A 26209-nucleotide genomic window follows, 5' to 3' on the forward strand; every position below is an offset into this window, starting at 1 on the left:
AATGATTAAAACCTAAAACACTAACAACACCAAAGCCTGGTGAAGATATAGAACAACAGGAACTCTCAGTTATTGCTAATATAAATGCAAATTGGTACAAACATTTTGAAGATGGTTTCTTATAAAACTAAACATTCTTTACAAAACCATCTCTTAATAACTTTCCTGTTACTTACTCATATTAGTCAAAACATATCCACACAATAACCAGAATGTTTATTTTTTTAAAGATTTATTTATTTATACATACAAAAGCTGGCACACAGGCCAGAGATGTGGGGTTAGGGGGCAAGGGAAGGGGGTGGTAAGAGGATTCACCAGAGACTGAATGGGGAGCAGAAAAGGAAGATTGACTGAAATACACTGCTGAGGGGAAAAGCATGCAAGGCAGGAGAGGTCTGCTGTACCATGTGGGTTAGTTAGCTCCATGGCCAGGTACTGAACTCGAGGTGCAATGGCTGTAGGTAACTTCATAGTGCTATGACTTAAACTTTGTGCTATCAAGGAGGCCCAAAAAAAAAACCCAGCATGTTTATAACAGCTATAATTACCAAAACTTGGAAGAAAACAAGATGTGTTTCAGTAGATGAATGGATAAACTGTGATGCATATCCCAGGAAATGGGATACTATTTAATACTAAAAATTAATGAGGGTTCTGGTCATGAAAAAACATGGAAAAAACTTAAATACATATTATTAAATAAAAGAATACAATTTGGAAATGCTACATATTATAAAAGGCAAAATTCTGGAGACCATTAAAAGACCAATGATTGCCAGACATTGTGCCAAAGGGATTAATAGAAATGACTAGGCAGAGCACAGAGAACTTTTAGATAGTGAAAATACTCTATATGATACTATAATAATGGATACATGCCACTATGTATTTGCCCAAACTCACATAATGTACAATACTGAGTGAACACTAATGTAAAATATAGACTGGATGATCATTTTATATCAATATAGGTAAACACCAACTATAACATAGTATGTTGATAATGAAGGAGGCTGTGCATGTGTGTCAGCAAAGGTATATGACAAATATCTCTACCTTCATCTTAATTTTGCTGTGAACCTAAAAATGCTTTCAAAATAGTCTTTAAAAAGGGGCCTCACTAGTGGCACAAAGGGTTAAGTCGCAGCACTATGAAGCTGCCGAGAGCCACTACAGTACCAGTTTGATCCCCAGCCAGGGAGGTGACCCACATGGCACAAAAGACCTCTCCTGACTCACCCATTGCTCCCCTCAGCAGTATATTTCAGTACATCTGCTTGTTCTGCTCTTCACTCTGTCTATGGTGGATCCTCTCACCCCCACACCCCTGGCCTGCACCCCAGCTCTTGTATGCATAAAATAAATAAATCTTTTTCTAAAAAAGTCAAAATTCAAAAAAATAGTCTTTAAAAAGAAACACTAAAGAAATTTTGTCAGCTTGTGTTAAGCAATTTAGTAGTCTGATTAAAAAACCCACAAATCACAGAATATTAATTGGTAAATTAGATAGCATCACAAAATCAAACTTTCAAAAGACTATTGAGAAAACTAAAAGACAAATCATTAATCTGAGGATGGCAATACTAATAAGTGTAGACACACTAAAATATTGGTATCCACATAATACACAAGTCTTAAAACTCAGTAACAGTGGTGGTGGATGAGGTACGGTGGCATGCACCTGCAGGATGTGATCCTTTACCTCTGAATCATTTAGAGTATTTTAAAACCTCTGTTGCCTCAATTAAAAAAAAACTCACTAATAAGAAAACAATTTCTAAAGGAAGAAAATTCATTTCTAAGAAAAAAGGGAACATTTTGGTATGGTTGAAAATATCTATTAATTATTGTGATGGTTATAAATGTGTTATAGCACATCAAACTACATGTTTTTATTTCATTTATTTGTGTATCTGTATATGTATATAATACATCCATGGATTTTTTTTCTTTTTATTATTTTTTAATTTAGTATTGCATTATAACCATATATAAGTTTCAGATTGTTCGTCTTTGAGAATCAATATGTGTATACACTATTATTTTCATCACCATAGTCCAAATCTATCCTTCAAAAAAATGAACATTTCTATATGTAAATTATACCTTAAATAAAAATGTAGTAAAATAAGACTTTAATTTTCTTAAAAATTGAGCATATAAAGATAGAATAAAAACACAATAAATATTGCCTTTAAAAGCAAGCTGAATTTGAAATTATAAAAATTACCATTAAAATTTAGGTCAATGTAGTAAAGTATCCACCTAGCAGTTTTATTTAGATCACTGAAAATAATACAGTGTCCCATCCAATGGTTTCTAACTAACTGTACCTTACAATAATGACTGACTATTTTATTTCTTCCATACACCATTAAGATATTCACAACACCCAAGCATTTTTCACTCTCAACACATATGAAAAACAAAAATGCACAGAAAGACACATTCTCTACTTACATTGTAATAATATGATAAATTAACAAATCAAATGCATACTAAGAAAAACTGCCTCTTGTAAATTGAATAGTGTCATCCAAAATAGATTTTTAAAGAAAAATTAAAATCTGTAATTTAGATACTTGGAAAAAAACTATGAAAGTAAAACTTTCTATTATTTTCAAGGCTACAATGTTAAAATCACTAAAGAATTATAATTATAAATCCTTTATTTAGAAAAAATATATAGATGGAATGAATATCAAGTTAACAATACAAAGATTATAATATAATAAAACCTAGAGTGCAAAAATAAATTAAGAATATAAAATTAGAAGTCAATTAATTAAAAGACAGAAAAAACTGTAAAATAAGTAGCTAAATCTAAGATTAGTTGAGTTGAAAAGTAACAAAATGAAAAACCTCTGGCTATTCAATTTCAGGATAATATTTTATAAAATTCAAAATATAATAATAATAAGCATTTTATATTTGTTCACTTTTTTGGTCCAGGATGTAGTTCTATTTTTTATTCATTTCTTAATCTTTGACTTTAACATTCTTTTTATGAATGTTAATGCTTTTTTGAATCATAAGTTAATTCAAATCAACCCTACAAAAGATCAAAGGCAAAGTCCAAAAGATCATATTGATAGATCCAAAGGGTATTTCAAAAAATTAAACATCTATTTTTGATACTGACTCTTCAACATTTTTTTCATAAATTGAAGCAGGGCTCTAGAGGCACTGTAGCCATCCAAGGCCTGTCTGTGGGTTCTCACCTGCATGCACAATTGCAACACCGCTCAGGCTCAGAGAACAAGAATGGGGTTTATTTAACAGAGAAAATGAAGAGCTATTAAGGCCAGAGAAGGCTGACTGTGGGGTAAATGAAGTTGATCAGGCTTTTATGACTTTGGCTTCTGTGGCTATCACCTGTGGCCCTGATCTTGTAAACTTGGAGGGCGCGGTGGGTGCCCGGCACACTGCCTTGGACACCTGAGTGCGCGTGTGCGCATGTGCAAGTGTGTACACCTGTGCCCAGAATCTAGGGATGTAAGGGGCAATTGCTCATACTGCAGGGCTAAAAGAAGACCCGCTATAGCTACGAAAGGAAGAGGCCACACAAGAACGCCGGAGAAAGCCCAGAGAAAAGTGCACATAGAAATTCGCAGGGGGCTCAAGTTGCTCTCTCCCTGGTGACTTATTCCCCTGCTTACCATTAAAACCTGTGAAAACGATGCCAAGGGCTACAAAATTCTCCTTCAAATCACTAAAACCAACGGTGAACCTACCTGGCTTGGGATGGTTGCAAAACCCCATGGCACCCTGCAGGTATCCACAGCATTCAGACGCCCCAAACAAAAGGCCGTTCCTCAAAATGGCACCATCCTGCCTCAGGGCCAGGATCACCTTAGCAGCCAGAGACACTCACGGGCGGGGCTGCTGAGACAACACTGGAGCCAGCTGCAATACTGGACTCAGTAATAAACTACAAGGAAGGCATCGTGATGCTGAGCAATCAGATAAACAGCTCTGCGTGAGCCCTTGGCCCAGGCCAACAAACCAGGCACGGGGCCTTCCATGCTTTCCAAGCCACTGCGGCAACAACCCTGGAAGCAAATTCCGCCCCTCAGTACTCGTCTCTCTATGGAGCTCAGCTACTAAGGTTTCCTCCTCCTCCTTTCTTCTTTCTGAGGTCAGGTACAGACCTCAAGGAGTCCAGTTTGGGGATCAGTTTCTGGGGATCCGGGGATCACTCCTGTCCTCGCTTGTGTCCTCTTCTAGGGCCCCACACCCTAGAAACCTCAACCTGATTAGACCATTTATTTCAACCTGGCCGGCACATAAGGGAGGGACTACCCGCAGGCAGTAGCTTTTGGCGCAGGCGGGCAAACCCACCACTTTTTTCTAATGGTTCTGGTGCTCAGGCGGCCGTCAGAAAAACACCGGTCTTGCTCTGCGGTCCATGCTGCAGGAATCCGGTTATAGAATCAATCCAGAATCCTAATTATCAGTGAAACATTGAAGCATAACTAGATTATCTCACTTATTGATATTCCCTTTACAAAGTACTAAATTACTGCCATATTAAGTCATAATACAAAACAAGTATTTTAAAAAATACCTATCTAGATGCCAGCAATAAGAATTTAGGAAATATAATAGAAAAATTCCATTCTTATTATGCATACATGTAGCACTTCTCAAATGTTAAGGTACATACTGACCACAGGAAAGTCTCTTAAAAATCAAATTCAGAAAATTTGGAGTGGGAAATTAAGATTTTACATTTCTAATAAGCTTCCAGGTGCTGCTGATAATACTTACGATCTATATATACATATATAATGTATATATATGCATGTGCATTTATACATATTCTTAAGTATAATTCTCATGTGTAATACTAAATCAAGAATTAGCAAGAAATTAGTAAAAACTATTTTTAAAAAGGCAAAAGAAAATTAAAATATTACTAGAAGACATAAAAGAATATTTGAGTGAAGAAATGTCATGTTCCTGAATAGGAAGACAATAGTGTATAAAAATGTCTTTTCTACTAAAATTAATGCCTTTTTTTAATACCAGTGAAAACCACCAAATGTGGTTCTTTGCAACTAAAGTAAGTAAAGATTATAAAATTCATCAGGAAGTATAAATATTATTTTAGATATCAAGCTTTTTCAGAGAGGACATTAGACAATTCTTCCAAAAATTCAGGTGTATTGAAAATGACATGATTAAAACAATTTGTTTCTGTCACTGAATTCAGCAGATCAAAAGTGTGAGGTACAGAGTTCAGGCATTATTCCAAGTTTCTTTTTTCACTTAGCCCATAATAAAGGTGGTATATCAAATCACTGAGAAGTATATATTATTGACAAGAGAATTAAGACACCTAATCACCAAAATCAAGTAATATTTTGACCTCACATTACAAGTTTAGGAATTAATAATCACATCTGCAAGCATGTGCACACCCATCAAGTTATGTGAACTTTAATATATTTTAAAGCATTTACAAATAAAAATAAAGGTAAAAATTGATTTAAAAGCACTTTTATCTATTATAATATTAATATTTTGCTATTATATTTATTTTGCATGAATATGCCCTCTTAGAATAGGGCTACTCTATCAAGAGTACACTTGTGACTCATTACTAACACTCACTCTCTTCTTTGACAAAAATTCAATGACTTCTATAATTTAGCTATTCTCTCTAACTTGATTCTTGTTTTCTATGAAAAGTCCTATCAGCATAGCTAAAGCAATTATTTCATCTCTGATAAAATCAGACCAACCAGCACAAAGATCTTCTATCTCTGATTTTAATGGTAGGGTTGTATTTTTTTTCTCACTACACCCAGAGTGGCAATTTTGGTCATAAACTGCCTCTTGTAGCTTCCCAAGTGGCAGCAATTGGTAAATGATTAAGAACTTTAAAGGATACATCAACATGTCTTCTACATTTTGAACAACAGAAAATATATCTTTAAAAGAGTGTCATTTGAGAAAGTATCAAATAAATTAATGAAAGTGTAAAAACTAGGTTTCACAATTACTACTCTTTCCTTGCCAAATATCAAATAGCACATTATAAGCACACAAGGGAATCCTGAAAAAATGATAAGACACAAAAATAATAAATTACCAAATACATAGCTCTTCCAAAATTCCTGAGGATCCTTTAATGATTACACCTTCATCTTTCAGAGTAGGTCTAATTCTTCTTTGGGGCCCTCCTTTGAAGCTGGATTCACGTGGTTCAGTATCAGTTGTTGTTACAGCTTAAAAAAAAAAACAAACCACCCAGTGTAGCAATAGTGATTTCCCAGCTCTTGTCTTCTACTTATCTTTCTTTACCATAAAGAGGATTTGCAAATGCAGGTAATTTTAAATAATCAATTATTTTTAGGAATAATACTAACACAGTGTTTGTCTTACCAATCTATGCACAAAAATCTTCTCCTTTATCTACACACAGTCATTCTGATGACTTTTCCTCTGTCTATTTTACTAACATTTCTATCATTCCTCTTCTTGCTTACCACACCCCATTTTTCTCTCCAGTCTAATCTATTTTTGCCAAAAGAACTTATTTAGTTGAGGCAGATTCTTGGAGAATTGCTGAGCAAAGGCAAAGCACTATGTCTCGTTCAGAGATGTCAAAGGCTAGAAGGATCCATTCAATAAGGATTTTATTCTATCACACTTAGTAAAAATGCATAAGTGAATGAATAACTAGAGAATCAGAGAAAAGAAGTAGCTATGATGTGGAAGAAAAGAATTCAGGCTACAGTCAGAAGACCCACGCCCTGAGAGTGCTCAGTTCTTACTCGCGCTAATATAATTTTACAAGGTTACTTTTACAAGACTAAAATACATAAACAGGCTTGCAAACCTATTTTTTTCTGAATTTAACTTATAAACAGGAGCTATTATACATATTATAGCTCAATACTGATATGGAATAAATTCATGCCATATATTTTATTTTATTTTTTTAAAGATTTTTATTTATTTATTTATTTATACAAGAACCGGGGTACAGGCCAGAGGCATGGGAGGGTGAGAGGATTCACCAGAGACAGAGCAGGAAACAGGACAGGCAAACTTACCTAAATACACTGCTGAGGGGAGCAGCGGGCACAACAGGAGAGGTCTGCCGCACCATGTGGGACCCTGGCCAGGGCCGGGATCGAACCAGCCCTGTGGAGGCTGCGGACAGCTTCACAGTGCTGCGCTCAATCGCCTGCACCACCAGGGGAGGCCTATGCCATATATTTTATATTCCCAACATTTTAATCAGAAAAGACAGAAGCAAATAATCTGTATTCTAGATTAATGCATTCATTTGTGCAAATTATAATTCATGGAGTACAGTAAAACTTCACCAATTCAGAAGTCATCATGGAAAGGCAATAAGGTATACTATGAAGTCTATGACTAGAGATGAGAAACACAAACTTAACGTGGCATTTCAACTAAGAAATTGCATATGATCTCAGAAAGGCCCCTTAACCTCGTGGTTTCTGTTCATTTGTGTTTAAAGTGAGCTAAATTTTTCAATCAACCCATCTATCATCATAGATGATATCATCTATCATCGTATCATTTTTTGCATGATTCTGATCGATGTTTCTTTTCTACTTTATTCTTTCAATAAGTAATGTTTCTAGAATTAGAATTATTTTATCTGTAGGTTTTTGTTTTTGTTTTTTAATCTGGAGTTCGTAAATAGACTTAATGAGTCTTATGAATTATTAAATTTGGTCTATTGTGAATTTTCTGGGCAAAGGTCCATAGCATTTACATGATTCTCAAAAGTTCTTTGACCTCTCAAAAAAAAAAAAAAAAGAGATTGAGAACCTTCAATAAGGAAATATTTCCAAGTGATTCTCATCAACTTGTTTAAGACTCACAAGAATGTTTATTATCCTATATTTGTTCTACAACATTTTGTGTCCTCCATCAATAACATAAGACACTCTGTAGTATAAGCCACATGTCAAACATTCACTAATGTCTGTCTTCCCAGTCAGTGATAGGTCATAGCATGCATCTGTCTACTTCCCTTCAACATATCAAATGCCTTGAAAAGTGCCTGACTTTCAATGAAGCTGGAAAATTTAACTCCAGCAAAGAAGGCAGCTGGGGCATAATCATCTGTCCACTGTGCAGGCACTGGGACTCCAGAATCTATGAGATGACAGAATAATCAGAGATATAGATAGATAAATCACCTTATTCAATCAAGAGAAAAATGAAAATTCATTTTCCTATTTCTGAATAAAGGTCTTAACCAAAATTGGCAAGATCGAGACCAGAATCCTCTATTAATGGTACTATGTTATCATGCAGGGGGAGTTCACAGAACCTAACTATGATGTGCACAGGAACTTGTCACCTGAATTCCTGTTCCTTTTTTTTTTAACATAAATTCAGCTGGTAACCACATCCTCCCTCATTACATGTAGACATACCATAAATAACCTGTGATTTTTGCCTGATTTATTAACATAAGCAAATAAAATAACATCATGTCTTACCTGTAAGTTGAATCCATAATTCTTTGTTATTGCCATATCTATAAAATATATCTAATGCTATAAATAAAATTGCTTTTATCATGCAAACTTATTAGTTTTTCAATAATGCTTGTTTATTTGTCTTAACTGACAATTACAGGAAGAAAAAGGCTTCATTTGTTAGTCACATTTGAAATACATAGTGCATAACATCGAATACGTGTTATTTCATTCCTATACACTTCTGGTAACAGTTGGTTGTTTTTTTAAAATCTAATTACATCTGCATTTCTTTTATCTTTTTACAGGAGCATTGTTTTGAATCCAGCCTATTTCCGAAATCATCTTCGTCAAGCAACAGTGTTTAGATGTCTGGAGAGATATTCAGAAGCTGCCCGGTATGTTTATTATAACTTTTGTGAAGATTTATTTCAAGTTAAATGAATTTTATCCTCAACTTCTGGTAACAGTGTAATAGAACATTCCATTTCTCCCATGGAATATGATTTTACCAGAATTATTACCTTATAAATGTCAAATCAACAATTATTGACTATCTTTTTCTTTAATTAATGTCATTCTGTGTTCATGGTTCTTAGTAAAATTCTGACTTTCCAACCATGAGGTCACTGTAATGATTGGAAAATGTCCATGAAAAATGAACTTGATCTCTTTGCTCTCAAGTTCTTGTCCTGGTTGTAATGACACTTCTGTGACCATCTCTTTGTATCCAGCTCCATGAAAAAGACCCCAGGAGCCCATTTGTAGAGGGAGGTGGCATAATTACAAGACCAAGTGTCGTTAGATGTTCTAAAATATCATCTCCTAGACCCCAATATGTTTCGTAGAAACCTGCTGAAACACCTCTTAATCTTCTCATCCCCAGAATCTACTTATGGCAAAGAATTGCATGAAAAACCTCTATGATAAATTCAGAATCCTTCTACCTAAGACAACCAAGGTGTTTTCGCTCCCTGGTTCAAGCTTATCATATCCGACTCCCCTTCCGTTGGTTAATACTCCCAAAGAATTTTCATTTCCCAATATTTATTGGGACCTTCGCTATTCCATCCCACCTCAGGAATTAAGCAAAAAAGATTGTGGTGGTTTCTACACTTACTTCAAGCACAACTCCTCTCAAATTCACAGTAACCAGGAAGGTGTCGGGGTGGGAGGCTAGGTTGCAAGTGTCTGCTATCTCTAGAACATTTACAAAGAACACTTTCTTAGAAAATGAAGTTTAAGGAATTTAAGTAGATAATAAAATGGTTTCTTGCAATTGATACCAAAAGGTTGACACATGAAATCCACTTGTAAAAATTGGCCCTGGGAGTTACCTGAATTTAATTAAATGATTGGGGAGGCCGAATTCATCCCAACCACTCTCACTTTGCAGTAAAACAGCCAATAACCACACCAATTTACCTGATTGTTAATGTCCACTTTTAAAACATACCAATTTATTTAATATACAAATTTACTTTTTTCTTTTTACTCTTTCTCCAATATGCTTCATCTCATATACTCACATATGGCTTCTTGTTACTTTTTCTCCACTGAGTTGACCCTGTGGTTTACTTTCTGCCCTCACACTTCTCCTAAATCTGTGAACCTGTGAGCAAGGGTAACTTTAAGAGATGATACTAAGCTTCCTTTTGTTCCACACATTTCTTTTGAAAAGTATCCAATTTATTTACTCCATAGTAATACCATCAAAACAAGACAGATTACAACAATGAAAAAATAGATTAATGTTCCCTTTAAATACAGAAAAAAAAATTCTTAAAATACTAGGAAGTTGAATTCAACAATATATTTGAAGTCTATCCATAATCAAGTAGGATTCATATGATAAATTCAAAGATGGTTTAATATTAAGAAATTTATTTAATGATAATTTGTATAAATAGTTTCAATTAGAATAAGCTAATTTGAGACAATATATTTTATAATTTTAATACAACCTGAAAAATACATTTTGTTATTGAGATAATTTTGGTTTACATTGCTGTTTATATTTTGGAAGTATAGGATTCCCCTTTTCCTTGCTGCTACCCCATGCTCTCATTACCAAAGCACCCGTAGTCCACCGCGATAGTCCACTGTGTTCCCTCCACACTTTGTAATTGCCCATCACCTTCCTTCCCCCCCTCTGAATGTGTTCACTCTATAGTCTGCTTTCAAGTGCTAGTTCTTGAGTTTGGCTTTATCTGACCCTTTGTCTGGTTTCTCTATATTCCACATATATTTGTCGCAAATTTTAAAAGTCACTAGCTATAAATGAAGCTAATAGTGTAATATAAGCAGATATATCCGTAAGATAGTTTTTCTTAGGAGTCAGTTTATTGTGGTCTTCATCTGTAATTGAAAGATTGATAGTGTTGTGCTGGGTCTGTTTGAACAGACCCTAGAAAGCTGATTGTTAAATATTCAGAAATTTGGGGAGAGCTAACTTTTTCACTGCTGGAGATAATAGCATTGCTGGAAATTTTTACACTATAGAAATTGACAAATGCTACAAAAACTATGATTTTTTTGGTTTGGGGAAGAGCCAAATTGACTGATTATAAATTGATTGATTATAATTTATTATATTAAGTCTAACTATTTGAGTTGAAGGAGTGGCAAAATTTCTTTTTGGATCCTAAAACAAACACATAATGAGATCTTGAAAATCAGGAATATGTCCACTGTCAGTTTTCTTATGTAAAACTGACTATGAATATACCTGTCCTTCACATGTATGTCACTGCGGGCAGCTCAGTATATCTGTTGAATATCATTTGATGAGTGACCTGACAAAACTTGAGAAAGTTCCTGATAATTTGTTATGCTGGTGTGGACTTTACAACAGAGAAATAAATAAAATTATTTTCAAGTTTTTCTCACCTTGGTTTCCTTGGCAGTTATAGCCCTCAAAACCGTATTACTGATCCTTTCCCCCAGAGGCAAAAAAAAAAAAAATGATATGAACTATTAATGTAAATATTTTAGTGTCTCTTAGCTATTAGATTTCTAATGTAGAACAATAAGTGTAAATAAATATATAAAGCATTCTTATCAATATTGTATATTTGGATAGTTTGGGTCAGACCTCTTATAAGCACATTACGTAAAAGCTCATTGGAGAAACTAACATCAAGGTTATTTCCTTAAGGATGGCAAGTAGTCAAGTTTCTGAAATTAAGACATACCTAACAAATATAGAACAATGTGATTAATATTTGACTTTGAGGTCTTAAGATCATGACTCAGTGAAGTAGATCATCTCCAATCTGAGCCAAGTTTTAACATTTGTAACCAGTCCCTGGAACTAAATTGGATTATCTAAAGTTTTCCGAGCCTAACCATTTTCACCCAAGAAGGAATTCCTAGTGAATAGGACAAAAAAGATTCTAAGACAAAATCATAAAAGTCCAGATTCTCAACCACAGATGTTAGAGGAAATACTATTCCCTATGATTGAATGGGACGGTATCCATTCAGGTTTACAACAATGGGAAGTTTCTTCTATTTTATGGATCAATATCTTTTCAGTAACATCCTGGGAGAAGAAAGAGTAAATATATAGATGATACAACACTGAATAAAGATATGGATGTTTAATTTTTGTTTATTCTCTTCGGGGGTGCTGTTCACCCTTAAGGAGATAATTAGCACTGGTTAAATTTATGAAAACACATTTTCAGATTACAAATTTAATTGAGATTGTATTAAGCCATAATTCACCCTTAAAAAATATAGTAACTTTTGAGACCTTACCTGAAATACTAAGTAGCCTAACCTATATCCTTAACATCTTTTTATCTCTATACACATTAAATGATATGTGTTGATGTAAAATATCCTTTTCAAATATGTCCCTCTTCCCCCAACACTGACACCCATCATTAAGTACTAGACAAGAAAGAGGATAAAACAAGAAAAAATATGCAGAGATTTGAAACAAATAAACCAACAGACCAAGTTATCTATAAAGATAAGAAATGACTCTTGACAATAAGACCGTCACAAGGTTTGGCATACACCAAGCATCAGTTCAGGATCTGCAAATTAAACTTACTAACTTTTGAGATTACAGTTAATAACCATTTGATTGTCTCAACAAGAAGATATCACATGAAGTTACTAGTACAACCCTATTTGAAAGGTAGAGATGAGAGTGAGCAATCATTGTTAAAGTCATGGGCTAGCATGATATCTACTATAGTGAAGATCCCTAGGCGGGAAAGAGATGACATTGCACAGAATGCTTAGTTAAAACCATGTCATGTAAGAGGAAGCAAGTAGAAAATAACACTAAAGGAGAAAGCACAGCGATGCCACTTTATCCATTATTGTTGAAGATTTAGCTGTGTATTTCTGCATATATGAATTAGACGGGATACTAGAGTAGGAATAACACAATCAAATGATGACAAAGGCAGACAGTTTGAGAAGGCAGACAGTTTGAGAAGGAAGTCAATTATAAGATAGAAGGATGTGAACTACGGAGAGATGAAGATCACTAATCAGAGCCCATATAATTTATCTGTCAAACTGGACATTTGTGATAGGAAAAGTGGACACTATTAATAATTATACCAGGAAAGCAGGACAGGACAAGACTGTCAGGAGCACAATGGCTTTTGAGTCACCCTTCCACTAGTAATTCCAAAGGAAGTGGCCATATTTAAGTCCAGCTAATTTTGCTGTAGGTTCAAGGTTTCTGATTTTTGAGACTTCAAGAGATAGTTCAAAGCTAGCCAAGAAATTTTGTGGCTTTTATTTTTTATTTCTTTTTTATTAAGGTAACTTTGTTTACAGCACTTTATATGCTTTAGGGGGGTGTCGGTTCACAACTCTTTAGATATATGTTACCATGCCATGACCACCACCAAAACACCCAATTTTAATTTTTTCAAATAGTGTCATCTTAAAAAGCTAAAGTAGTCCTATTCGTAAAATTGTTGCCTCAATGAAGAATCAACTTGCCAAATGGCAGATTTGCAGAATTTATTAAATTTAAAGATTACTAAAATACTCTTATTCAAAATATTCAATTAATATGAGTATATTTTCCTTTTTTAACTTAAAATTGCTGTTGATTGCTATTTGAAATACCCTATTCAAACTTAGCTTTATTTTGGTTGTTCATACAATTTCCTTTTTTTTTTACTTGAGATAACATTGGTTTACAGCATTGTTTGTGTTTTCGAAAAGTTTCCTGTATGTTTACATACAAGAAGGCAACTGGTTTTTGTGTATCGACTTTGTAACCTGCTACCTTGCTATACTGATTTATTGTTTCAATTAGTTTTTCATGGAATCTTTAGGGGCCTCTATATATATTATCATGTCATCTACAAATAATAATTTTACTTCTTTTCCAATTTTGATTCCTTTTATATTCCTCTCTTACCTAATTGTTTTAGCTAGGACTTCCAATACTGTGTTAAATAGTAGTGGTGAAGTGGACATCCTTATCTTGTACTAGAACCTAGTGGAAAAACTTCCAGTTTTCCACTGTTGAGAATAATGTTAGCTGTGGGTTTCTCAAGTATGGGCTTTTTCATGTAGAGAAATGTACCATTTATTTCATTTTTACATATAAACTCATCTTTGAAGTTTTCGTAGAACTCATCTGGCCCTAAACTCTTGTTTATTGAGAGACTTTTGATTACTGTTTCAATTTTCTTGCTTGTAATTGATCTGTTTGTGTCGTGAACTTCTTTCTCATTGAACCTTGAATGATTGTATATTTCTAAGAATTTGCCTATATCTTCTGTGTTATTGAACTTACTGACACAAATGTCATAGTTATCTCATAATCCTCTGAATTTCTAAGATGTCTGCTGTAACTTCTCTCATTTCTGATCTTATTTGAGTTTACCTTTTTTGTGAACCTAGCTAGAGGTTTGTCTATTTTGTTTTTTTCTTCTAGGAACCAGATTTTGGTTTCATTGTTCAATTTTTTTCAAAAGCTAAAATAGTAGTTTATCCATATGAATATGTTCTTGCATATATGTTTATTTTCCTTGAATATATTTTATGACTATTTTCTGTTCATGAATATAATCTAAAATTTAATTTGGAAGCTGAACAACTTACATTGATTTCTTTCTAATGTTTTAAAAGTCATATTTTGTTTCTAAGAATTTATTATAATTATTCTTTCCCAAATTTTGGAGAGTGACCAAATTTACCATTTTAATAAAACTTGTTTTAGCTATTTATAAAATTTACAAAAATTTATTTTAATGAGATTATGTATCAGCTCTCTGCTTTATCTCCTGAAGCTAGAGAGAGCCAAGATAGGAAAATGGACATTGAGCAACACGGCACAACCTGGATTGTGAATCCCATAGAGGGACAGACAAGAAGAAAGAGAAATTGAAGTTTCTAGAACCCTGAAGTCCCTACTCCCTTCAAATCTATCTATAGAATTATTTTATATTTTTAAAGAGGTAAAATTAACTGTTTAGCAAGTAAATATATTTACAAACTTGATAAATTTTTCATTCAACAAATTTATGATCTATGTATTGATCTAGAACCCACAAAAGACTGTTGGCTACAGCATCAGATTTGAAGCCTGGATCAAGCCATCTCTTCAATATTTAAATGTATACTAGGGTTTAATCCCTGATGGATAAAGGCTGAGATTCCTTCTGCCACCAAGAGCATTCCTTCCAATATCAAATTTTATGCTAATCCATTGAAAAAGATTTTAGTCTAAAGCAGTCAATCATTAGAAAAAGGTATTTTATTTCATTTACTATCTGCAACAAATTTGGTGTGCAATATTACCATTTAATATGTGTGTGATGTTGCACAAAGTAGGTTAAGTAGTAAAAATGTATAATATTTTCTTATCTTCACCCTTTTTAAAGTAGTATACTAAGTAACACTGACTTTCAGAGCTATTTTATATTACATTTCAGGATCAAAAATTAATAACATGTAAAAAAATAAGTTTATCAGTCTGCTTATTGGTACGCTTAAGAATTTTCTTCCGCACAGCAAATTCTCAGTTTTGCCTCTCACTATTTTTTCAAAGGCTTATTTTATTGATTTATGCATACAAGAGCTGGGGTGTAGGGCAGATCTGTGGAGGGTTAGAGGATTCACCAGAGACAGAGTGGGGAGCAGAACAGATTGAAATACACTGCTAAGGGAAGCTGCGTGTGAGTCGGGAGAGGTTGGCTGATCCATTTAAGTTAGGTCCCTGACTGGGGATCAAACTAGTGCTATCAATAGCCTCATGGTGCTGACACTTAACCCCTTGCGCCACCATGGAGGCCTTGCCTATCTTACTCTTAAGCTCTGACAATGCTGTTCGTTTGCTCCTAATTTACCATTTTGGCTACCTGCCTCTCTCATCCTCCTTCTCTTCTTGTTTCACGACTCTTTTTTCTCAAAATTTTCCTCTTTCCTTTTTGAGTGTCCTCTTTTTTCTGTTCCTTAACAAACCATTCTAAATGCATCTAGTTCAGTTTCCCAAAGTTTTTCCTCCCTGGTGATACCCATTAAACAATAAGTGATTACATTTGCTTTTATTTTATTCTGTATTTTCTGAATTTGAGATTTAGGATATTTGAATTTTCTGGAATTCTGCTCCTTGAAAATCTTCAAATAAATTATTTGGAAAATAAATTCTTTTAGAAGTAAATTATCAACGATGCCTATGTTACGACATGTTGGAGTACCAATTTTTTATTAAGAATTATTATAAACACATAGCATCTGGATCTATATGAGCAACAAGATATTTAACAGTTTTCTTTGGCCAAGCACTCTGTTTCTCCTATCACAACAAAATACTTCAAAAGGACTGCCTTCATGACAAATTTTATAATAGAGGTCATTAGATATGGGAGTAGTTGGCTTTCTTGAAACCAACAAGGGATTTTGCAGAGTGGTTTTGCTGTTGTCATTGCTGGTTTCGTTTTTAATGAGAAAGCTGATCTTACTGGAAATTGGACATAATACATACAGAAATCACAATGTGACAAAAGAAAACAAGTAATCCAAAAACGAAGTGTTTGTTCAGAAATCTCAAAACAAAATAGTGGTGTTGCTATAGACAATCATTCAGGAGTAGTACTATAATAGCAATCAACAAGAAACATCATGGTTTTGATGTCATGAAACTATGATTTTAAGTGAGATTACTGTGTGTCTTCAACTGCAGTTGTAAAGGAGGAGAATATACTGACAGGTAGACTCAAGACAAGTAATTCTGAAGAGATGATAGTAGTGTTAGGAGTTTATTTTAACTCAGTTCTGATTCAATTGAAATTGTAAAATCCATTCATTCACCACTCAGAATAGTAATAATACATTACAAATATTGGGGGTTAAACTAAGTTCTCAGTTATGCCTACAAATAGAATAAATGAAGACTGTAGACTAATTTCATTCTTAAACAAGCCATCTGCTTGAAGGGATTTCTTTCTCTTTATTGGAAGTCATTCACCTTGCCACAACAGCTTTAGTCTGGGTTAGCATTAGACAGTCACATGTAACAGAGTTGTGTGCTGAAAGATGGACACGGTCACCCCACAACTGAGTGACTTTTCTTTTTCCTAGATATGGCAAAGGTGTATGAACCCTTGTAAAAGTGTTGCTTCTTGGTATGTTATTTCTAAAGCAGACATTAACAAATTCAGATTTAGCCATTTCACATAGCTTAGTTTAAATAAGTATACAATTGCAGTTCACCCAGTTTTTAAATATGTAAGGTAGAGTGTTTGATTTCAAGGGAAAAAGGTTAATATATACCAAATTTTCAAGTTTCTAGCATCTCTTATTCTCAAGGGTTTGAAGTTTCAGACTTATAAATATCTAAACTTATAAGAAAGATGCTGTTGCCTTAAGAAAAGTTGGCTATTTTGGATATTGCTCAAATTAGGTAAATTGTTACATAGATACATGATCTTATATGAATGTAGGGGAAAATGACTAAGGCTGTTGAAAAGGACATCCAAAAAATTCATTAAAGGAAAATAAACATTAATTTACTTTGTGATTTCTTCATCATGCCTATGTTATCTTTATAATTATTCTTTCCCCTTTTTTGAATAATGTTATGCATTTGTATTAGCAATAAACATTTCTAAAATAATTTAGAAATTCACAGTTCCTGAACTGTGCTCACTTTCTGTAAATATTAGCCTAGAAAACTTGTGGCAGAGTACAGAGAAGCATTTTTTCTTAGTCCTAGATCCAACCTTACAACTTAAAAAAAAAATGGTGGAACAATGAAGACTACATAAAAGAGATGACAGAATGGTCATAGGATGTTACATTTGTTAGAGTAAAGAAATATTTTCTTTGTTTTTGTTGAGTCTCATCAGCTCTTTGTAGATTTTTGTGAAGATGTACATATACACCGTGGAATATTACTCAGCAATCAAACAAGATAAACACATGCAATTTGCAGCAACATGGATGGAGCTGGAAGGGATCATTCTCAGTGAAATAAGTCAGAAAGACAAGGAAAAATACCGGATGGTCTCACTCATAGCAGGAATCTGGAAAACCTAAATAAGGGACCAGGAAAAAGAATAACTAAGAAAGAAAAAATCAAAATCAACAAACAACTATGAACCAGAGACACACTATGGGGGGGGGCTGGGCGGGAAAAGGAGAGATTGGGGTCAAAATAAGGGGGTTGCAATTGTATGGCGAATATAAAAATAAAATTAAAAAAGTTCACCAAAAAAAAAAAGAAATAAGTATCTTCTCTTCCCACGTTTCTTCCTTTCAATCAGATGTCCACCTGGTTCCACATTGTCCACAATTATGGAATGTAGATTAAATATAAAATTAAACATAAACATAAAATTAATTAAACATAAGATTGTTTAACCCAAAGGGGCTGAAGTTTAACTCAGAGTTCTGTGCTGTTTTGTATTATCTAAGTGTTGTCAAGGGGTTAGCGTTTAGTCTGAAGATGCTAACATTATAATAAATGGAATGAAACGTCATCTTTAATCTGCAAATTAGAAATAATGATACATCTATGTCTCAGGCTTATTATGAATGTAAATGAGAGATGTTATATAGTCTACTTAGCACAGTACTTGGTGCCTCATAAAAATGAACTATTGTCACTATTTTTTGTCATTTTTACCAATTAGAGCTTTTTGAAGATAGATGAAGTTACCTCAAGAGAGAATGAGTTTCTCAATATTAAAGCCAGAATATGTTAAGCAACCTTTTAGCAGAGGAATTTTACTACAAGAGGCAAGATGGACCCACAAGACTTTCAGATCCTGTCTCACTCTGAAAATCAACAAGCCTGTTTTTTTGAAAGTCCATTGTTAATAGAGAAGGACAAGGTTATGGCTAATATAAGGAGTTAAAAGGGACAAAATTCTGACTGTGTTTTAAATGTTTGTGCATGAGTAAAATTTTAGGATCCTATTTCATTTGATGTTATTCCAATTATTCCTGAAGAAAGTTAGAGTGTGGAGACCCCAGGGGAACAAGTGAACCTTCAAATTACACAGTGAAAGAATGTCAGGTTACCAGTGCTTGACTGTAATTCCCCTTGTTTCTTTTCCTCTTTTTTGGGATTAGTTAATCACACTATTATGCACATAAATTAATCATGATGCTACTAATTGTGAATATTGCTTATAAATCAAATGTTCTGCTTCTGTATCTGCCTGCAGAAAAGGAATCATCTACACTAGAGAATTATAGTCAAACCAGAAAGACTGTATTCTATTCCTAAACTTACAAATGACTAACTACGTGTGACCTTGGGCAAGTTAATTAAGTAAGCACTTTGAATCTCAATGTCTTCAACCATAAAATAGAGATGATAATACTTTTTTACAAAGTAAGCATAAAGATTAAATGAGATAATGGACATAAAATAATAAACTCAATACCTGGCATAAATTAAGCCATCAATTAATTGTTGCTATAACTATTATTGGTGGTGTTGTTACAAGTTTTGAAGAAATTATATTTAAAACCCTGTCAGATACTCAGAATTCAGTCGGAATTTTTTTGAGTGTAACTCTGGTATAAGCACTGTATTGCTGGACTACCACATCAATTTATCTCAGTTTTAGCTGTTATCATCTATGACTCTCTATACTTTGACGACCTTTATGTCAGATGTTTGAGTACATTATCTTTGATCCTCACAACTCTGCAAAGTTATATTCTGTATTTTGTAGGTGAGGAAGTGTAAGCTAGAGTTTGAAGGACTTGTCAAAGATCATACCACTGATAAGTAACAAATCTGGAATTCAAGCTTAATTTTATGTGTCAAGACCCTGACTCCTGAATGAAAGGCTGCATTTGGTATTGTCAGACTTCAGATTTGTCATTTGGTGAGTTTGAAATGGTATTGCTTCATTGTGGTCATAATATTTATTTTTTTATTCAATGATCCTGTGCATTTTTAATATATTTACTGGCAAATCATGTGTCCTCTTCTGCAAAATATACTTATTTGTATATTTATCTTTTGTTCACTTTTTATGGATTCTTTTGATATCATTGAATCTTAGGACAGTTATATATCCTGAGTTCTAATAATTTTTAGTTATATGCATTAACAATTAATCATGTTTAGTATGTGACATATAATCATATCATGCATTTTTAAATTAAAAATAAGCATAAAGATATGGTTTTAGTGTAGTCAAATTCCTTCATCATTCGCTCGAAGTTTTTAAAATTCTCTCCAATACTAAGCTTATCAAGACAGTCTCCTACATTGTCTTTAAAACTTACATTTTCTCTTTGCCATTGAAGTTTTGACCCAATGAAAATTGATTTTTATGTATGGAATGAGGTAGGAATCTACTTCCATGTATTCCTCTCAATCAATAACCAATTATTTTGACACAAATTCTTTTGTTATTGATATTCATTGTTGGCTCTCCCTGTATCACTTTTTTTTTAATTTTTCTGGCCTCTATTCTACCCATATATCTAAATGTTTGTTGTATTGCCAAAAACACACTTTGCTGTGTATATGGTTTTATATGTCTGGATATCTAGCAAAGAAAATCTCCCCAGCGTTTCAGGAATAGCTTGTCTTCGCTAAACCTTTTGCTATTCTATACAATCATAGCAGCTGTGAATTTGAATTCCAAATCAGGTTAGTGTCAGTTTTGCTTAGGGACTCTCAAGAAAGTCTTACTTTGCCTTGTGTTCCACCAGGCTCAAAGGTCAAGACTGGCATATTTTTCCAACTTTTGCTCTGCAAGAGTTCTTTCATTAATGTACTTTTCTTAAGGAAACATATAGGTGGTTGGTGGTCTTCAATGCAATCTTCATTCTGCTCAGAATTCACACTTTGTCTCCTTTTTGAAATATGCATGTCCTGTAAAAGACAGTTGCAAAGACAAACACTGTAATAGTTCACTCATGTATGTAAAGCAAAGATCACAACTAATGAATAAAGAAAACAAAAACAAATTCTTAGATTATAAGGACAAAGTACTAGTTGCCAGAAAGGGCAGGTAAATATAGTAAAAGGTGTTATATGGATGGTGAAAGGTGGAAACTAGACTTTCCATGATAAGAATGTGTAGTATATATAGATGTCTATTTATAATGCTGTATATCTAACATACATATATGTGATATTATAAATCCCTCAATATTATATTATATATTGTATATATTATTTTATATTCTGTTATAAATATTATAGTATAACTATATTACAGTATAAATCCCTAAATATTATCTCATATGTGAGATTTTAAAAACCTCAATAAAGACTATTGAGGTAACATTGCTTTACAACACTTTTTATGATTTAGGAGAATATGTTCACAACTGTTCAGATCTATGTTACTACACTACACTCACCACCAAAATACCCATAGTTCTCCACCATAGATCTTTGGGATCCCATCTGCACTTTATTTCCACCCCTATCTTCCTCCTCTAGTAGCCTCTATTCTCTATTCTGCAGTCATATTTCCCTATGCAAAATAAATGGAGGTTCCTCAAAAGTATTAAAAATAGAGAAACCATATGATACAGCAATTCAACTATTTGTTTTTAAATCCATGATATGGAAATTCACTAATTCCAAGGGATATATTAACTCAAGTTCATTGCAACACTATGTTTAATGACCAAGTTATGGAATCAACTTTAGTGCTCAAGAACAGATAAATGGAAAAAGAAGATGTGGCATATACACACAATGGAATACCACTCAGCTATAAAAAAGAGATGAATTCTTGCCATTTGTGACAACATGGATGGAATTGGAGGAAATTATGATAAGCAAAATAAAATAAGAAAGAAGGAGAAAGACAAATACTGGATGATCTCACTCATGTATAGATATATAGACACACAACACAAAAGAACAATAAAATCTTCTTTAAAAGGACATTATTAGACTATAAATATTAATATATATCCTCAGAAAATACAACAGTGTCAGCTTCTTTATTTATATTACCCAATCATTTTTTAAATACCTACTTGAGATAAAGGTTAATCAAAAGGCAGTCCTGATAACCAAAAGTGAAGCAACTTGAGTAACAAAACAAATATTGATAGTATCAATTTTATAGCTCATAGAATTAAACAACACCATATCTATGAGTCTATAGTAATAGAAAAATAAATATACAGGATAAAGAAAAACTTCCATACAAAATAACCAATGATATATGTAGAGAAAATCAGGATAAGCAAATATCATAGTATTAATTGCTATAGGCAAGATTTGCTAACATACTTTCAGTTTTTGATCCAACATGTAAGAAACTTAGAAAATCACTTTATCCAAAACACAGATAAATAGCTAAACAAATTGAAAAATCAACTCTTCTTAGATGTGTTAAAGATGTGATATTGTAGGCAAACCAGATGTCTCCAAATTGCACAGACAGACAAACACAGAGAATCACAACTTACTGTGGGAGAAATCTCTGAGTGGAAATCTCCATGGGAACAACTGCTATAGCAGGAAAACATGACTCATACTTGCTGCAGCCTCAATGTACACAATTCTGAGAGCTAACAATTCCAGGGCAACCCAGTCATAGAGAGGCCCCTATATTTTTGTGAGTTTTACCTCCAGAGTTCTACAAGGTACTCACATTAAATATGGAAGAAAAATCCCCTCTTTCTTCAACAGGGGAAAAGACGATGAACAGTTTTGAAATGACTATAGCATTTTGTTCTTCTTAACATGACCTTTCTTCAAAAGAAACAGGACTTAATAATCTGAGAAAGACAACTCTAGTCCCCTCTAACCATTTCATCATATATATGGGGGGGGCGGGACAAAAACAAATTGAGAAGCACTGATGAAGTTCAAAGTCGAGGGCACATGCTCACATGATGCAAATCATAGCCTGAGAGCTAATCTTAGAATGTTTCCCTCCCCTGTACTTTACCACCACATTACTAAAGGCCTATTGACTGCAATTTCTTCTGCCAAGTACATCATATCCATTTTTCAACAAAAAAATTACAAAAAATAATAGAAATCAAAAAAAAACCACAGTTTGAAGAAACTGAACAATACTAGAATAGACTCAAGATCATATGTGGGAAGAATGTTGGAATTATTGGAACAGGAAAAATTTTAAACTATATGTAAAGTTTACACACATAGCTAAGGGTTTTAATAGAAAACATAGATTGCATGCAAGGCTGGATGGATAATATAAGTAGAGAGATGGAAATTCTAAGAAAGAATTAAAAAGAAATCTTAAAAATTAAAAAAACTGCAACAGAAACTAAAAAAATGACTGATGGGCTACTTAGTAGAATGAAAGTGATTGAATAAAGAATCTCTGTGCCTTTAGGATATAATAGAAACTTTCAAAATAATAACTCTATGACAAATAAAAAAAGGACTGGAAAAAAGGACAACCACAAAAATTATAATATACATATTGTAGGAATACCAGAGAAGAGAAGGGAAAAACAAAAATAGTGTTGAAACAGTGACTGAGAGTTTTCAAATATTATTGTCAGACACCAAAACACAGACCGAGGGAACCCAGAGAACACCAACTAGAATAAATGCCCTACGTGTCTCCCCACCAACGCATGTGTGTGCACACACATGCGCACATGCACATTGGCACACACACACACACCTGTATTTCTTGGCATACCATTTCCAAAATAAAAAGATAAGGAACAAATACTGAAAAAAAAAAAAAGCATGAGGAAAAAAATCATGTTACCATTTGGAGCAAAGATAAGAGAAAATATGCGATCCAACTTCTCCTCAGAAACCACACTAGCAGGAAGAGAGAAAGAAGCATTTTAAATATTGACAGGAAAAAAAAAAACTACTTAATTTTGAATCTAGAAAAAGTGTCCTTCAAAATTGAGGAAATATTTTCTTAGATAAGCAAAATTGAGGAATTTTATTGCCAGTAGATTCCTATAAAAAATGTTAAAGGAAGTTCTTAAGAGAGAGGAAACATGCTGGTGAGTCAGAAACTCAGATCTGTATAAAGAAAGGAAGAGTATCAGAGGATGAACACTTGAAAATAAAATATTTTTATTTTTAATATTTTTAATTGATTTAACATATAATTTGTTCAAAATACAGCAAAATATATTCAATTATTTATTCGTATATTTTACAGGCACTTATGTGTGTTTATTGACAAGAAAATGAATGAGAGCAAAAACACAAGGAATGGAAGGGGAAAATTCAGAGTATTTTTTAATTTTCAGTAATATCCTTATCTGTTTAATAGCATAGTGTTATTTGAAATTATTCTTGGATTAGTTTTAAGTGTACATTAAAAATTCTTGGGCAATCACTGGGTATAAAAGCAGAAGAATAATTGAGAGGCCAAGAATGGAGAGAAAATTGAATCATCTATTGTATGTGGAATATAGAGAAACCAAACAAAGGGTTAGACAGGGATAAAACTTGAGAGCTGACCATAAATATGAGGCATCCAGGAGGGCAATAGGAGGAGAAGGGATCAAATCAAGTGGCGGGGGTATCACAAAGGACAAGATGATGAACTATGTATGCTTTGGTGTTCCGAGAACTACGGTGACCCCACTTAGGGCATAAATCATATATTGTCTAAAAATAAACAAGGCTGTAATTTATTTTTCATTTTAAAATGAACTAACTTAATTTAAAAAAAGAAAATTAAACCATCTAAATGTTCAACCAAAACCCAAAGGACAGACATGGTGTGGAAAACCAAAATAGGATTAGTGGCAACAAATTGAAAATAGTAACAGATATGATAGCTAGTGGTCCAATTATATCAATAGTCATTTCAAATGTTTAAAGTTTAAATATGCCAGCAAAAGACAGAGTTGTGGATCAAGAAATAATACTAAGCAATATTGTGTCTACAAGAAACTAGATTTGTATGTAAAGTAACATGTGTAGGAATAGTGAAGGGACAGAAAGTGTATTTACCATGCTAACATTAATTGAAAGAAAGCGGTAGTTTTACTAATCCGAGACATAGCAGACTTTGAACCAAGGAAATTTCTCGACATAAAAAAGAGCAATGCATAATGATATGCATGTCGATATGCCAGGAGAACCTGAGAATCCTTAACATGTATGTGCCTAATATTAGAAGGTCAAAATACATGGTATAAAAATAATAGATCTGAAAGGAGAAATAGATGAACCCACTTTTATAGTCAGAGACTTTAACACCCCTCTATCAGAAATGAACAACAGATCCAGCAAGCAGAAAATCAATAGGGAAAAAGTTGAACTTAACAACACCATCAATCAACTGGACATAATTGACAGCTATAGACTACTTCATTCAACAGCAGTACATATGCATTCTTCTCATTCTTGCATGGCACACTGAGAAAAATAGGCCATAAACTACAACTCAACAAATTATAAAGTCTAGAAATCATACAATGTCTGCTCTCAGGCCACAGTGAAATTAGAACTCAAAAACAATAATGGAGAAATAGTTGGAAAAATCCCCCTAAACTTGGAGATTTAAATAATATATTTACCAAATGAAAAATCTTAAAAAGTTTTAAAATATCTTCAACTAAAAGGAAAAACAACTTATTTTTAAAATCGGTGTAATTCAGCAAGAATTATACATATGGTAAATTTTTATTCTTGAATGCCTATATTAAGGGGGAAAATATTTAAAATCAATAATCTAAAGTACCACCTGACTAAAGTGGAAAAATAAGAGCAAATCAAATACAAAATAAGCAGCAGGAAAGGGATAATAAAAATTAGAGCCAAAAACAATAAAATTGAAAACAAGAAATCAATAGAAAAAAACATAAAGACAACTGGTTCATTGAAAAGATCAATAAAATCAATACACCTAGACTAAGAAAAAAGAACAAAGTCACAAGTTGCAATGGTCAAAGATAAAAGAGGAAATACCACTTAGATCTCATGGATATTAAAAGAATATTGAAAGAATGCTGTGAATAACTGCTCAAAAATTTGATAACCTAAATGAAATAGACCTATTCTCTGAAAGAAGTACTCACCAAAACTTGCAAAGAAATAGACTGTTTAAATAGGCTACATACACCTTGTTTAAAACTTGAGTTAATATTTAATTAAACATTCCGAACAGAAAGGACTGAGCCTACATGAGTTCACTGGTGAATTTTTCCTAGACATTTAAGAAAAACATTAAACCAATTCTCCTAAGTGTTTTCCAGAATATGCAAACAGAGAAAATACTTCTTGTCTTATTCTATGAAGCCAGCATTACCTTTGTCCCAAAATAAGGCAAAGATATTATATGGAG

The 26209-nt window shown here is 33.3% G+C and overlaps 1 protein-coding gene across 1 annotated transcript in view; it reads left to right on the top strand.

The window, feature by feature from the left end:
* SPATA16 (spermatogenesis associated 16) overlaps positions 1-26209 on the top strand; it is a gene marked incomplete at its 3' end in the record, with an annotated part of 230265 nt that overhangs the window by 76775 nt on the left and 127281 nt on the right. Inside the window, exon 3 of the mRNA XM_084232360.1 lies at positions 8786-8875. Coding sequence (XP_084088486.1) covers positions 8786-8875 — 90 coding nt within the window. The remainder of the gene's footprint in view (positions 1-8785; positions 8876-26209) is intronic.

Source organism: Talpa europaea (genome assembly GCF_964194135.1).
Source record: "Talpa europaea genome assembly, chromosome: 4".
Classification (NCBI taxonomy): domain Eukaryota; kingdom Metazoa; phylum Chordata; class Mammalia; order Eulipotyphla; family Talpidae; genus Talpa; species Talpa europaea.